This window comes from Ipomoea nil, unplaced genomic scaffold (assembly GCF_001879475.1).
Source record: "Ipomoea nil cultivar Tokyo-kokei standard unplaced genomic scaffold, Asagao_1.1 scaffold0382, whole genome shotgun sequence".
NCBI classification, from domain to species: Eukaryota; Viridiplantae; Streptophyta; class Magnoliopsida; order Solanales; family Convolvulaceae; genus Ipomoea; species Ipomoea nil.
In genome coordinates, this window is record NW_017616810.1 from 2,397,206 (window position 1) to 2,413,804 (window position 16,599).

At 35.7% G+C, this 16,599-nt stretch overlaps 2 protein-coding genes and 2 non-coding genes across 4 annotated transcripts; 2 read left to right on the top strand and 2 right to left on the bottom strand.

Moving 5' to 3' along the window:
• Window positions 1-749: 749 nt before the first annotated feature.
• LOC109172018 (serine/threonine protein phosphatase 2A 57 kDa regulatory subunit B' theta isoform-like) lies at window positions 750-4,691 on the bottom strand. Its single transcript, XM_019321148.1, has 2 exons — window positions 2,637-4,691; window positions 750-1,320 (listed from the first exon to the last, which is right to left on the bottom strand). The coding sequence occupies exons 1-2, from the start codon at window positions 3,816-3,818 to the stop codon at window positions 970-972; spliced, it is 1,533 nt and encodes a 510-aa protein (XP_019176693.1). The 5' UTR covers window positions 3,819-4,691; the 3' UTR covers window positions 750-969.
• Window positions 4,692-6,833: 2,142 nt separating this feature from the next.
• Window positions 6,834-13,622, bottom strand: LOC109172014 (probable thimet oligopeptidase). Its single transcript, XM_019321135.1, has 20 exons — window positions 13,320-13,622; window positions 13,004-13,125; window positions 12,424-12,587; window positions 12,121-12,211; window positions 11,477-11,656; window positions 11,220-11,300; window positions 10,692-10,769; window positions 10,512-10,604; window positions 10,171-10,251; window positions 9,805-9,967; window positions 9,587-9,707; window positions 9,424-9,493; window positions 9,236-9,343; window positions 8,304-8,401; window positions 8,177-8,222; window positions 7,973-8,069; window positions 7,765-7,838; window positions 7,583-7,687; window positions 7,401-7,481; window positions 6,834-7,138 (listed from the first exon to the last, which is right to left on the bottom strand). Exons 1-20 carry the CDS (start codon window positions 13,447-13,449, stop codon window positions 7,019-7,021), a joined length of 2,103 nt encoding a protein of 700 aa, XP_019176680.1. The 5' UTR covers window positions 13,450-13,622; the 3' UTR covers window positions 6,834-7,018.
• A 2,233-nt stretch (window positions 13,623-15,855) lies between these two features.
• Window positions 15,856-15,927, top strand: TRNAW-CCA. Its single transcript has one exon. It is a non-coding gene; the product is annotated as a tRNA-Trp (tRNA).
• Window positions 15,928-16,031: 104 nt separating this feature from the next.
• Window positions 16,032-16,103, top strand: TRNAW-CCA. The gene has a single exon. It is a non-coding gene; the product is annotated as a tRNA-Trp (tRNA).
• The last annotated feature ends 496 nt before the right edge of the window (window positions 16,104-16,599 follow it).

A 16,599-nucleotide genomic window follows, 5' to 3' on the forward strand; every position in this document is an offset into this window, starting at 1 on the left:
TTTTTTTTTTTTTTGTTAGATTCATTTTTTTGTTCCTTTTTCTTTTTTTTTTTTTCCCTCCCTCCTCTCTCTCCTAATTGGCACCTAAAAAATCGTAAAAAATCAAGAACTGACGAGGATGCTCTGGCTGATGTGATGCAAGGTTTTTAAGCCAATTCTTTCTCCCGAAAAACAAGATTTTTTGCAGGAGAATTAAAAAAAAAAAAAAAAAAAAAAAAAAAAACGTCGAATTGCACGTTAGGCGCACTTTGCGCCCATAGCAGGCGCATGTTCCACATGCACACGCTGGGCTGCGTCAGAGTAGCCACCAGCTGATGCCACAACGTTTACTTTCCTTTAAAAAAAAAAAAAAAAGATTGTCGGATTACTTTTTCTTTTTCTCTTCTACTTTTATATCTCCTACATGTTACCTAAAAAATTATGTAAAATTTTCAACTGATGTGGATGCTTTTAGAGTCTGTACGTCAATTGAGACACATCTTACGATTTATTTTGCTAAAAAAAAAAAAGATTTAAGTTTAAATCTCATAATGGAATAGTCACTTCCATCTAAGTCCATTAATGCCTACATTTGAACCACAAGGAGAAACAAAAAAGGCATGAATGTGGGAAGTAGAATATGCAGAAACTTAGAGAGATTTGAACATTGTGCCTAGTTCAAGCTTCAAAGTTGCATTTATATATATATATAGAGAGAGAGAGAGAGAGACTAAGAGAGAGAGAGAGAGAGAGAGAGAGAGAGAGAGAGAGAGAGAGAGAGAGAGAGATTTATATATAAATGTGAATGAATAAATAATAATCCTCAGAGAGCAGCTGAGTAGGGAAAAGAACTCAGAACAGGAACACAACTATTCCCTTTGACAACTCATCTCAGCTGCAATTTTTTTTCTCTGATAACAAAAAAGCTTTCAAGAAAATACAATTAAAAGCCAAGAAAGCGGAAATCTAAAAGCCCCACCCCCACGGGGATCAAGTTCGAGGAATCCCTAACCGAGGCACGAGCACAGCTTCATTACTCGCAGCGTTTTTCGCCGCAAGTTCTTCCAGGCGTTTCCATTGGGCTTCGCGTCTTGACCTAACCTCTTCTTCCTTTGATTCATCTTCCTGGAAATTGTGCAAGCACTCTTTGACGAGATCGGGGTCGAGATCATAGAAGACCTTGCGGATGTTGAGCGATAAACAATGGACAGCCTGGTTCCAATGGCTTCTGGCATTTTTCTCCAGTGCGGGGAAGATAATAGGCAGGACCACCTTTCGGTTTTGTTTTATTAGATTGTCAATGTGATCATTGTTCCATAAGAACAAAGCCCTCTCCGCCACCTGTACCAAAGATACCGATTAGTCTCCAAAATCACATCAAGAACAAATAGAGACACGGGAGACAAAAACGAAGACACTACTTAACCTTCATTTTGCACGGGAGAGATGGAAATATTATTTGCTATCTCATCAGAAGAGGAGTTCAGGCCTAGACCCTCACAGTATACGGTATATGAACACTATTGAAATGTTTCCATTTGTGGGTAAAAAAACACCAGAGTATATGAAGGTAGAACATCATTTCTTTAGCATTAAAAAAATTAAAAAATTAAAAAAAAATACACCCCGGAACTTGGATCCAAATCAAGAGGATCTTATGTGCTAGAAACCTAGAAGTTGGCTAGTTAATCAATCCATAAGAAGTATATATAGAAACCTAGAAGTTGGATCCAAAAAAAACATACTAAGATTACGCATTTCATAACTCATTACTACAAATTGGAAACCTAACAATGACCTTAAGCAACATCCAAGTTTCAAAGACAACTGCCACCCAAATTTTCTGGAACATGTTGCATTGCCGTTGGCCCTGTTGGTCAAATAGTTAGCCTATCAGCCAATTTTGGCTTATTTGACGACTATTAATTGTTTGACTTGGTTAAAAAATCAATATAAGTGTTTGGTTAATTAGCTTTTTGTAACTCTAAAATGCTAAAATTCAAAAAGCTGCTCAAAGCAACTTTTTCAATTAGCTTTTTGAGAAAAGAAATTATACCAAACAGCTATCAGCTAACAGCTAATTTACCAAACACCTTTCTACAATCAGCTAATGTTATCAACTAGTTATACCCTCTAATTAACCCAATCAACTAACAGGCATTTACCAAACAGGGCCACACCTAACCACCTTTATTGCAATCATGTATATATCACTTTTAAGGGGGGATGAACCTACTTAGTTTCATGAACTAGCAACTCTTATCATTATTAACATTGGCTGCTTCTACCCGCCCATAACCTCCACTCCCCAAAAGAAAAGAAAACAAAAAGAGGGAAAATCAAAGAACAAAAATTAACTCCAATCAAAAACTTCTTTTATGTCCTGAAATTATCAATCCCTATAAATACCCTAACCAGAAGGCAACATGTCAATATGGGGATGAATTCAACTGTTGGAAGTTTTGTCTAACAACTTAAGAATATAAAGCTGCAACGAATGGCCTCTTTAAGAATACCTTTCAGTGGAAGCAAATAGAATGTAATGTATACTTTAGTACAAGATAATAACCTCGATGTTTTAGCCATAAAAGAATTGTTCAAACATGAAAAGATTTACAAAAGCAGCAGTGATTATGCAAATGCAACGAATCAATTACCTGGAAGTGAAAGCTACTCAAACAACGAGCAATTTGGTGAAATAGAGGCACTACACAACGTTGGAATTCCGGTGGCTGGGTTGCTTCTAAGATTTCCTCCAGTTCACCGAGGAACATAACTTCCTTTGAGCTGTTGGTCACTGGCCAATACTTTAGTAATCCCCTAATAACGGTATCAGCAAGCTTGCAATCTTTTTCCACAAACTGTGTAATACAATAAGATAACTGCTGATGGTACATAGGTAAGCATTTTGGCTTGTGCAGGGGGATCAATGTCCTCACGAGGAAAAGTTTGTGCTCCTCTTTCAGTGGCAAAGCAAATCCATTGATGATGCTACCCAAAATTTCCAATAGTTCAGCAATACCATTATGCTTTTCAGTCTCAAAAATAAAGCGATAAAATATGTTGTTTATAGCTTTGCGTATGTAAGGCCTGTGTACCATAAACTTCCCATAGATGCGGTGTACTATAATTTTCAGATACTCTCTTTCTCTTGGATCTTCAGAGTCAAAAAGATCAAGAAATCTGAGGACAAATGAGTGATCTATGTAACGTTTGGCAACCTTTGCATCAGTTTCAGGCGATGCAACAAATCGCAACAGAAATTCATACACAATTTGCAAATGTGGCCATGCAGGATCCATGGCAGGCTCATCATCTTCAACATCAAAAGCTTCCACCTTGTTCTCTCGTGGTTGAGGTTTGAGTTCCCTGAATAAATTTGCAGAAACCATCTTTACTGCTTCTAGCATGACCGTTTCTGTAAACTTCATATTGGCAGAAGTAACATACTCCATAAGCTCCAATAATGTCTGTCTCTTGACCTCTTTCTCTTTGAGATTCTTTGTAGGCTCATTGAATGGAAAGACAACACAACACATGTTCAGCTTTCTGATTAACAAGCTCTGCTTCTCAGAACTAGGAACATCTCTGAAACTTGGCAATAATTCATATACAGCCACAACAGCATTCCTATTTATTTTTGAATTCACATCTCCAGTACTGTGTCCCGTACTGGAAACAGAAAAAGGAGATGAAATAACAGTATTGGACGAACCCCCCTGCTTCTTATTGCCTCCATCACTTCTCTTCGAACTTGTTGAAGCATTTGAATCGGAGGTATTGTTTCCACCCGACTTTTGCTGCTTCTTAGGGATCTTACCAAATATCTGCTTGATCATATTTCACACCCTAAAGTCCACCCCCCACCACAAAAGCATACTATAAAACTAAACTCAAAGTGCAATCAAAACTGACCAAGGGCATTAATGATCCCCGTCCCCCGATCGTTCTTTTATCCACAGGTATGACACAGGAAAACAGAGCTAGCTATAAATAAACAACCACAGTATGACAACACATTCTAATTCCTCATCAAAAGGTAGAACACCAGACCCTACTTTCATCCAAAAGATATGAAGCTTGCTCCATGATCAAAGGAAGAAGGAAAAGCATTCCCTTTTTCATCTAAATAACAACTTTGACCAAAAGCATCAACAAAGAAAACTAACGTCTTAATCAAACCAAATCCCTAGTTTACAACCAAGCCCTTCTCAAAATTCCTAGTTTTCCCATCAAACCCCAAACTCAAAATTCCAAGTTTCCCATCAAAACCCAAGCTCAAAATTCCAAACTTTTTTTCACTCGAAGCTCTCCAATACAATGAAAATGAGCAAACCGCTTTAAAACAGAATTCACAAAAGAAAACCTTTCCACTTTTCCACCCCGCCCTTATTTTTCCTCACAAATTAACAATACCCCAAGATATCAATCCAGAAATCAATAAACACCCAGAGATTCTTACACAAACAGACAGCTATACACACAAATTCTACAGAAATATATTATTGTAAATACACGTAAAGCGTATGTAATAGATTGTGGGTTTCGAGGGTGGCGGAGAGAAGTATCGGCGATGATGCTTACAGCGAAAGACGAAGCGGAAAACGTTGAAATCGAAAGCACCTTAGACTTAGAAGACGGTTCTGATTACTGGGCTTTCTTGATTTGTCTTTTCTCTTTTTTGCATTCGATGCCTTTTGTTGACTCGGCCAAAATTTTCTTTCTTCATTACGTAGAGATTAGTTTCCTTAATCTGACCCAGATTTTGTGAGCTTCTGCAAAACGACACCGTAGTGGTCTTCGTGGTCTTTTTTGTGGTTTTCAATTTTCTTTTTTCTTTAATATTTTAATAACTACTCCGTATTTCCCTGTTTTATTTATTTATTTTATGCCCGCGCTTATGGAAAATGTATACTCCGTAGAATTGTGGGGCCCCGTGGGAATATTTTTTTTTAATTATTTTGTAAATTGTAAAATAGAATATGAAAATTGATGTTTTTTTTTTTGAAATATATATGGTGTTTCATTAAAAATAGGCCGAAAGAATGTCTGGTGGGAGCAGATCCCAATACATAGTAGCAGTTTGCTGGTAAGCCGTAGTTGCTAAAGCATGAGCTAAATAATTATCTAATCTAGGAATTAAATGAAACGAACAAGACTGAAATAAAGATGAAGTAAGCCTGCAGTTGTCAATGGCATAGCCTAAGTACGTGCGCAGCACAACGGTTGGTGTAGTAAGATAGTGATGCAGTGCCAAACAGTCCGTATATATCTCGACATTCTGTTCTCCCCGATCCTTCAACCATGATAGAGCCTCTTTACATGCGAGCGCCTCGGCCATAAGTGGCGAGGAGCATCCTCGTAACGGTCCGCTGCATGCCGAGACGTAGCCTCCGTTCGTGTCTAGTAAGACCGCCCCAAATGCAGCGTTGGCCGTCTCGTGCATAAAACCCCCATCCACACGGCATAGCCTCCTCGGCGGACCATGCGACGTCTCGGTAGTGTGCAACTCGACGCCATGCTGCCCGGATCCCACCGTCCCGGATGATAGCATAGCAGTTCGGGGCGTGGGCAGTGGGTGCGTCCGCGTCCACGCTAAAACGGCAGCAGCTGCGGCCTTGAGTACCGACTCGGGACGCGGTAACGTTGCCTCCCAGACCGCCCTGTTCCTTGCTCTCCAAACATTGTAAAGAATTACTGCTGCATATAACATTCCATCAGAGTCTAGAACATTTAAGAGTTCACTAAACCAATCATGAAAAACATTTGTGACTATATTAGGGATCGTGAGGTTAGATTTTTCCCAAATGTTTCTTGCATAATCACACAACACTAAAGCATGCATTGTATCCTCTTGAGATATTCCACACATGGCACATTGTGGATCCACATCCACCCTCTTTATAAGCAAGTTTGTAGTGGTAGGCAATATATCACTAGTGGCTCTCCAAAGAAACATTTTCCATGAAAATTGATGTTTATTCACAATAAAATGTTTATTTTAGTCTTGGCTTGTAATATTGGCTTGTAGGGTGGTGAAGGTTAAGACTTGAAGTATTCTGAAAGGACTTTAATTTACGTGAGTAAAAGGTATTAATCTTCTTATTTGATATTTGATTGTGCAGTTCGTCGTTACCAAATAAGTGAATAACTAATTAGAAAAGACATGAGCACACTAAGACTTGATCATTCTAGAAAATCTAGCAAGCAGTATTCATGGGAGGCTCTTTAACATGATAAAGGTTGTAATGAGGAATGATCCTTCTCTTTTCTTGGAATGGCTACAATGACAAATCACTCGAATATGTCTTGACAAAAAGGAATGTCTATTTTAAATAATTAGTTGGCTTATAGCTTGAGGTGTCCCCTTTTTGTTTTGTATTAAAAAAAATAGAATGATGTTTTAATTGGAATTAATTTTTTTTAAACGGAAATTACATTTAATCCATTAATTATCTTCTACTAGTTTTAGTTCGCAACCAGACTAATTGCCCTGTGTGAGCATGCCCACAAGGCAGCATTCGTGCAAGCATTGTGCATGTTTTTTTTAATTAAAAAAAAAAGTAAATTATTATAAAAGAACTTGATCTTTCTCTCTTATACTAGTCTATACCACATCAGCTCCTCTTTTCTGCAACGCAACAGAAAAAACTCTTTAAAAACTCCCCGTTGAGTATTTTCTTATTATTTTTAAATTTAATTTGTTGCGTTTAATATTATTTTATTGATGTTTTATACTCCGTATTTTATACCACTTGTACGCTCAACACCTCGCCCATCAGGCATGTGAAGTGTTAAAGTCTGGGAGAAGAAGAAGTGTTAAAGTATTCATATATTAATGAACTCATATAATGGGTGCACAAAAAACCATATTAATACATTATAATTTGTATAGAAGAATTATAGTTTACCCACAGTATTTTTGATTTTTTGCGACATACTGCTTGTGCAAAAACAATAAATAAAGGGGGAAAAATGCAGAATTTTTGCTAACTAGTAAATCATACAGGATTTGAACGAAGAAAATCACCTTGCTCCATCAAGATAAAAACGAGCTTGAATCAACTTTGCTACTCAGAAACGCTTTTACTGACGGTTCTCTCCCAAGAAAATCTGATAACAGTTGAAGGGGATCACTAGCTCCTCCGGGAGCCAATACCTGGAACATAATAATGAGAATTCAAATACCATCAATGCGATTACGAATTGATGATTAACTAATGAATATCTAGAAAGCATGGCCTTCAAGAAAACGGCAGCACCATTAATTCCACATCTATAGTAGTCAGGTTATCAAAATTATAGATTTGAAAATGTGAAAATTTCTGGTGAGATGGTGATCTAGCATAAATTTAGACTTGTGAATTTTAGAGCTTCATTGCAAGGAATTATCATATTCAAGAGTGCACTTGGTGGGTTACCTTGTCCCTGAATTGCAAGCCTGATTGTTGGTTAAAAATATCATCCCGAAACTTTTGGGTGAATATGTCAGCTGCAAAAACCTATTAGGAACGAAGAAAATTTGTCAGAAAGGTATTCCTAGCTAGTCGTATATGTATGGGTATTAATGGGGAAAAGCTTTGGGAGAAATGGGAAATCCAACCTCGCTCCATATCCGACTGTAGCAAGTAGCTTCATAGCCAATAGCAGTTTGGGGAAAACAGGAAGCTGGATTAATTCCTTCTAACATTGGTAAACCTAGCATGACCTGGAGAGATAGAAAACTGATTAGCAGATAAAGCTTAGGGATTCCATAAACAGCCGGACACTTTTGGAAGCACATACCTTTGGGTAGAGATGTTTGAATAGCCCAATTATATCAACATTCTCAGTTGAATGAATAATTTGATCAAAAAGACCTGACAGCAGACACATTCAACCTCAGTAAATGATAGGGGGATAGTCACTGTCAGAAGTAAATGTGCCGCCTCACGACAGGAAATCCAACTTTAGATGATAATGAAGCTATAAGTTGTCTCCTAAACAAACTTACAATAAAATATCTCCTGTTTTAATTTCAATGCTGAGAAAGAATATCTCCATTTCTTGAGTGCTTTACAATGTTCCTCCTTGATAGGCTTTGTGATATCCTAATAATCACACATTACCAGATATGTGTTAGGAATATTCTATAAATTTTTTGCTTTCAGGGAATGGGAAAATAAAATAGAAATTGCAAATTGAACATATGCATCACCTGATGAAAACCAGATATCAGCTTCAAGCAGAGGCTCTCGTAACACCTAGCACAGAGATTTACAATTTGATTGCAGGAACAAATGACTAACTATAATATCCACAAACAAAGTTGGCAATAAACAAACCAATTCTCAAACAGCAAGGCAGGAATCTCGACAAAATCAGGATCCAGGCGCAACCCAGAGAATTTGGGGAATGATGCACGATTGCACATGTGATTTATCTGAATGTTCACCAGCATCAAATAACAGAGACATAAGCTTGGTTATGGTGAAATATAGGCTAATACTTGGATTTGAAGAAAAAGGGGAAACAAACTTAAAATGCTACTTGAAACTTGAAAGGTAGGTTTATAGTCAATTGAAACTTTGCCAAAGCCTTATGATCGACTGATCGAGTGGTATGAATCTATAACTCTAGATAGGTCACAGGTTCAACCCTCAACCCTCTTAAATGCACCAAAAAATATTCAATTCAAACTTTGGCCAATATTCAACGGACTAATCATGGGTATATATGAGCAAACAAAACTGAGCTTGTTTAGTTACAATTTTTTGTTTTCTATTTTTCATCTCCAATTTCTCAATCTTTTTCAAGTTCTCATTTTTTTCTTGGAAAAAAAATATATTCAAATTAAACTATTTTCCAATTTATAAAATAAATTATTTGGATCCAATTGTTTTATTCATATAAAAATACAAACACCAATGGTAAATGACAATGATATTGATTTGAGGTAGGTAGATGCAAGTTAGAGTAAAAAATATAGTGGATAAAGTGATGATAATAATGAATCTAGTTGAGGTAAGGTGAAGGTAGCCGCACGAGCGGAGGGGAGGGGGGGGGGAGGGGGGGGGGGGGCGGGGGGAAGAATAGTTAAATACTGATAATGGTGATTATATAAGTGAAGCTCAATAGTTTTTGTATTTACTAAATTTGAAAAACATGATCATTTCATAAGTTGGAAATTTTGAATTTAACACCGCCCCACCCCCACCCCTGTTTTCTATTTTTCCCGAAAACAAGAAATGATGTATTCAAACTTAAATTTGCATACCACATGACCAAACTCATGGAAAAGATTGACCACTTCAGAGAATCTCAATAACCCTGGAGGAGCTCCAATTTCCTTATCAAATTGAGAAACAAGCAATGCCACGGGAATCTGGATTCACAAAAAATTGACAATAAGGGCAAAAAAGATCAATATTGAACAGCCACTCAACACTCATACACTACCATCACCTGTCTCGTGCCATTGATCAGTGAACCATTTTGAAGAGATACAACACAAGTATGAGTATATTTTCCTTCCCTGCACACCAAGCAACATGACATCAGTTTCTAATAGGAAGTTATACTGTGAAGGATGAAAAAATAAAAAACAAAACAAACAAAAAAGTTGGACCTGGAGTACAAATCTAAGAATAAATATCCAAGAGGCTCTTTAGAACTCAAGTCAGAAACAGAAAAAAGCTTTACATCAGGATGCCAAAGCTCGACACCTGCATTTTCCTCAAATCCTAAACCTGTATAAAGCAAACAGCAAACAGCTACATTAAATCAGAATAAAAACATAAGAGACAAGGGATCAATGCTATCATGAAATTTACATCGCATACTTACCAAACAGGTCTTGGCATATTTTAAAGATCCCTGATAAAACCAAATCAGCAGGAAAGTACTGTCTAATCGCTCCAAAGTTGAGATCACATTGTTGTTCTTTGATCCTTTTGGTGTAGTACGGAAGGTCCTCAATACCAAAGGGCAATTCTCCCTCCTCTTTCTTCTAAACCATCAATGTAATAAATTGTCAAGAGAAGACACATTGAATGGTGAAGTCATGATCCACAGAGGAAGGCTTTAAACAAATTGAAACACAGACTTCTCATAACCAAACTATACAGCTGAACCAACTACCCCATCCACCCAAAAAATGAAGGAAAAAAAAATAAAAAAAATCTAAAGGTGAAGTCCCGATCCACAGCATACCTTTAATTCTTTTAACATTGCAAGTTCTCTAGATGCCAAATCAGTCAAACTGGCAGATACATTCTCCAAGAGCTCAAAAACCTAAATTCAAGAAGCAGAAAATAAAGATTTTCTACTTTGCATTATAAATAAATAAATAAAAGGTATGTCGCCATTATCAGCTTGATCATTTAGTGAATTTAATTTTTCTGACAAGATAAAAGTGGTATCAGCGTCTTGCTGTAAATGTTTACCAAAGGAAAAGAATGGTAAAAAGTTTAATAAGGATGAAGAACCATGATTTTATGATGAAGAAAGAATATATAAACGGCCACAGACAAGTGAGGTAGCTTTGGACAGACCTTAGAGGATGAGCTGGCCATTCTAACATCCGTGGAATATTCAGCAAAATTAGCATAGCCAAGCAATCTTGCAAGTTTATGCCGCAATTGAATCTGAAAAAATCCAAGACAATAAAATAGCACCAAGAAATGTAAAAAAAGATTGCATCAAGCCTCATAAGTGAGCAACAAGGTAAATACCAGTTTTTCTAAGACAGAGACGTTGACTTCACATCTCCTTCCATAAGCCAAAGCCACGGCTTTCCTGGTTGATCCTACCTTCAAAGTAGAAATAACTTCTAAGGAAAAAATATTTAACATAATAAAAGTTAAAGAAGTATATTAATGAGAGATTCGTACAAAGAAGCTAGAACACCAACCTCATATGCCTAGCCTAAAGTTAGAGCTTGATATCTTCCTTTGTTTTCAATATGGATTTTTTACCTCAAAGGTACCATGCATTTCTAAGTACTCTAAGCAATATTATATGGTGTGCGGTATGCCACATGCATTTAGTAAGTATTAAATTTACCCTTGCAAGATTAATGTTCTCCTTATAATTATACATATTTCTTCTTTTGCTAAGCTATGAAAAAGTTCAAGGATAGTAACATCATTTGTATTTGCATGTTTGACTTCAAAATTACATTAATGAGAGACATACACTGCAATTGTAGATTAGATCATACTGAAGGGCACATTAAAAAGCATAAGCTTGGATAACCTTACCTTGCAGAGCTCTAGAACTGGCGAAACATGATGGCTTCTCAAAATGATTTTAAATTTTCCATTTTCTGCCTTTTCTAAGGTCTGCATTAAATTTTGAAATATATATATATCAGGGAGGAAGAGATTCAGAAAGTTTTCTTGGCTGATATAAATATATAATAGATATAGTAGGTTCAGCCATGTATGTTAACAAAGCCTTAAGCTTCTATCAGATGAAGGTGGCATTAAATATGAAGATAGAAACATGTATATCTAACCTCAAGGAACTCTGGCGGCAACCCTTTTAGCGCTGTCTCACTAAGAGTAAGAAAAGCAGTATCATCATTCAGATTTCGGATATATTGCTTGCATAGCTCATCTATTTGAGTCCTTAAGCGCTGCAACTCCTCTCTCTTGGTTAAGGTAAGATTTAATCCATTTCTTTCAAAGTCTCGAACCTTCACTGAATATAAAACAATAATTATCCAAACTAGAAAAGTAGAATGTTGAACCAACTTCAAAAGAAGAATTAAAAAGGGAAGGTCTGTTACATTAGTGACATATGAGAAAGAGCTGGGAAGTTATTGTAATATTATATGTAAATATGTAAACTCAATTTTGTAAAGGTCTTTCCTTATTTCTTATTTTGGGAGAATGAATTAATTTTTTTCTGGAAAGATAAAGATGTAAATTCCTATCGAAGTAAATCAAGTAATAAAACACATAGTTGCTCCACATTTAAGAACTTTTGCTCCAGATACCAAGCATAAAATACAAATAAAATAAGAGAATGTTGAAATTTAGCATAATAGGAAGTTCCAAAATTCATCTAGGACAGAAAATTATCTACAAAGTCTAAGTTCATTTAAGCATTCCAGAAATCCAAAACAATACAGCAAAATGTTTGCTCCTATTTTCATACCAGGATCTGAGTCAATCTTTTAGCTTCAGTGCTCATCCTGTCTACTCTTGATGCCAGAGCTTTAACAACTCGGTAAACATCTTCACGTTTACTGTAGGATACATGAATATATGACAAATCAGAAGTCATAGTAAACAGAAAAGAAATGTTCCTAGGAAAATATTGGAATAGACCACTTCTGTAGTTCTGTTTCAACCATTTACATTGCAATTCAACTTGACCTTTGTTTTTTTAGATGTGGTAGTAGGCAAAAAGGGATCAAGAATGAAGGAAGGAAGCAAAACAAATTTATCATTGTAAAACCTGCAAATTGAAACATGAGCATCGATTCTTCTCTCTGCTTCAGCACTAGCTTTGCGAACATCTTCAGAAGTGGAAACCCACTTTGGAAAGAGACATGACTGTATCAGAGGGAATTGCTCTGCTTCCAATTCTGCCAATGGTAAAACCACATTTGCACAACTGACCTAAAAATTTGAATAGAGTATCAGCAATTGGGTCACATTACATCCAATATACACTACTCATATTTCCGTTAAGAAATAACTTAGTAGATTCAGAAAACTATTGTACAGTCATATTCTTAATTGTCAGTCTACCCAAATCCAAGTAACTGAAAAATAAGTTCCTGAGAACAAAGGTTGAGTCAGTTTTACTTCTTATACACCATAGATGACCTATTGAAGTTTCCAAAAATATATAGTGTAATTGCAATTTTCACACCATCATTTTTCTGTTCAGTACTTTAAGTCTAGATTTCCATCTTTCAATTGTTACACAAGAGTCCATTAACTTGCATTGTCTCAATGTTATTGCAGATGGCAATAGTACAATACACACAAAAATAGACCAGCTGAAAACAACTGTCAGTGAAAAGCAGTACCTTGTCGAGAGGAACAGAAGCAACTGCATCGTGAACCTGCTTCGATTTGGCAATTATGTGGTCGGCTAATCTCAGAATCTCGGAAGCAGATAGATTTACTCGAACATTTAACCCCGGTATCTCTAGAATTCAGAAAAAGATCAACCAATTCAAGTCAGACAAAAGGAACAAGCAAAGTGTTATTACAGTGCATATGAAACAACTGCACAAGCTCCGGATTGCTTCCGAGGAAAGCATCACCACAAAGAAATAAACGAATGCCTCAACAATTATATAAGCATATATACAAAGATACAGTCAGATAGTCAGGCGAAACCTTTTCTCTTGCGATTCCTCTTGTGAGAGTTGAAAGCTGTGATGGCGAAGTTGACGGCGACGGCGAGAAGAGCAGCGGCGCCGGTGATAGCAATGAGCTTTTGCTTCTCCCTTTTCTGCTTTGCCTCCATTCTCACTGTGCTTCGTCTTCCGCAAGCTGCCAAAACCTCAAACCCTCTTTCACAGTCTCTCTCTCTCTCTCTCTCTCTCTCTCTTTCTCTCTCCACCCTTAGCGGCAAATGCAAGGAGGGAAATTTTATGTATGCTCTGAAGTGGCGGACTCGGGAAAGTGGACCTTTCAACGTCCGACAAATCTTTCCGACGTCACGCGCCACTATATTTAATTGTTTGGTCATGGGCCGGTTTGGTTAATGGGCCTTTGTTTCAAGTGTAAATTACGGTCCTAGTTGACTTTTTTTGTCTTTTCCTTTTTTCTAGCAAAAAAAAAAGAAAAAGAAAAAAAATCTATAACATGGATCAGCATCGAAATTGACCGTACAATATACAATTTTGTAAAAATTATAAGAAAAAGTATCAAATTGACCAATTAAATTTAGCAAATAGCACAATTTTGTTCTCTAACTGGAAAAAAAAAAAAAACAAACAAACAAAAAAAAAACTCTACTAAAGTACCTTGAATGATGAAGTTATTTCAACTCCCCCCTCCCACCCATTGACCCAATTCAACATTTTTTGAAATTTAAGAAAGTCTCAACTAACCCTAGGTGCTTAGCATAGTGATTCAACATCTGAATTAATGTTACAATTGAATGCGACAATGTATGAATTTAAATTCTACTGAATCATGAATTGAAAACAGACACATGATGATCGAATGTGTATATTGGATCCCTTAAAAGACTAATGTCTGACCAGTTGATGATTGTGCGATTTATAATTTACTTTTGTAATAACTCTAAAAACAGAGTCTTGTGGACTTATAATTAGTCTGACGAAATTGGGATCAAATAAGTTAAAAATCCAAAAAAAAAAAAAAAAGTCTCAACTAATTTGAATTTGTTTGTAATTGTGACTAGGTGGAGTTGGTGAATGAGTAGGTAATAGGTTGGGTGGTTGAGGTGTGAAATTCAATATTCAACCATGAACCATGTTATTAATGTCTTCACCTCTCTCTTGATTGCCCAACAGGGCAACAGATGGCAAATTATATATCCAATGTACCTGACAGATTTAGGCACATAAAAAATAATATTATAAGTATTTAAAAAATTACACTATTTAGTGAATTGATTTATTTACAGTAGTGAATTTTTGTACCTACAATAATTGATTTATGTATTTATAATGGTAACTTTTATGTCCATATAATTTTCTTTGAATTTTTTTTAATTAAAATGAATTTCATTTAAAATATCTCAATTATACTTTTTATTGATTTTATATATTTATTTTATTTTATTTGTATAAACAATTTATGAGGTGGAACTTTTGAATGCAACATTCAATATTGCACTTCTTTTCTTCAATGGAAACTCCGTTAAATTGGTTGTTGTGAGCCTTTCCTTTCCTTTTTAATAAAATGGTAAATATATTATGGGGTGTTGTTAGCTGATTGGGTTAGTGATTTGACTAGTTGATAGCATTAGTTTATTGTAGAAAGATGTTTGGTAAATTAGCCGTTAACGGATAACTGGTTACATACAAAATGATTTTTCCCAAAAAAGCTGACCATAAAAACTGTTTTAAGTAACTTTTTGAATTTTAGTGTTTTTAAACAATAAGTTATTACCAAAAAAAATAAAAATTAAAAATTAATTAATCAAACAGTTGATTGTTTTATCGAGTCAAACAAATACAAGTATATGAAAACTCGTGTTTTATAGTTATAGTATTCTTCAAACCAGTATACCGCAAAGATAATACAAATGACAGTTATACGTTTGACCACAATCTTGTTTATCGGATACCCTACACTGATAATTTAACATAGAAAACAAAAAGTTACGAGAAGAAAAAGGACTAAACGCATCTAAAAGTCTAAAATCAATAAAAATTGGGTCGTACTTGTGTGGATCCGTGAGACGGGTCGAGTCAATATGCAACTGTAATATTTATACCGATAAATGTAATACTAATTAAGAATAAAATGTTTGTTATTTATATAAGAGAAAATGTAATATTTTGAGAACAGATGTAATACTTTTACATTTTGATGTAAAAATATTATATTTTCTCTTATAAATAATGAAGGGAAAATAAAATAATTTTGATTAAAAAAAAAAAAGTACCCCGTAATTCTTTTACATCATAAGTATTACATTTACCCATATAAATAATAAATAATTTATTCATAATTAAGTATTATATATATATTTTTATTATAAGGAAGTGGGATACCCTACATATACACACTACTTCCCTCAATTGAGGTTCGAACTTATCACCTCCCACTTAGGGAAGCAATCGGGTACATTTCATATTAACCCGACCTCTCTCTATGGGAAAGATATGTAAGATGAGTTCAGACAAGTGTTTATACTAAGATTTATAGATTTTGGTGAAGAGAAGAATACATTGGATCCGTGGCGCAATGGTAGCGCGTCTGACTCCAGATCAGAAGGTTGCGTGTTCGATTCACGTCGGGTTCAAATTCCCCGATCCAGCACGGATTATCTTTTCTCTATTTTGTAATGAACCCAGCACCTGCAAATGGATAGTAAATGATATGTTTTGGCGAAGTTAAGTACACATCGGATCCGTGGCGCAATGGTAGCGCGTCTGACTCCAGATCAGAAGGTTGCGTGTTCGATTCATGTCGGGTTCAAATTCCCCGATCCAATCACGGATTATCTTTTCATTCATTTTTAATGAACCCTGCACCTGCAAATCGATAGTAAATTCACTTTCAACATTTATTATTATGTGCTAAAAATAAGCCGAAATTGAGGAGTAAGTGAACCAGAAACTACTTTCTGCATTTCCTTTAAGCTTTGAGCACACTTTCAACGTTTATTATTATATGCAAAAAAGAAGCCGAAATTAGAAGTAAGTGAACCAGAAACTACTTTCTGCATTTCCTTTAAGCTTTGTGCACACCTTCATCTAACCTTATTGGATTTTTCTCTTAAATCAATGGAAGAAATTAAGAAGAATGATATTTGAATCAAAGCACAGTGGGTTAGAGCTGGCTTTGATCCGTTTAGAAGCCATCTTATTTGTGGTTGGATCTTATTAGCTGCAAAACCTTATGAAGCTTTCTGTTTATTGGTCTTGTTGTGTCCTGCCATTTCAAATCTCGGTGGTATATTGAAGAATAGTGA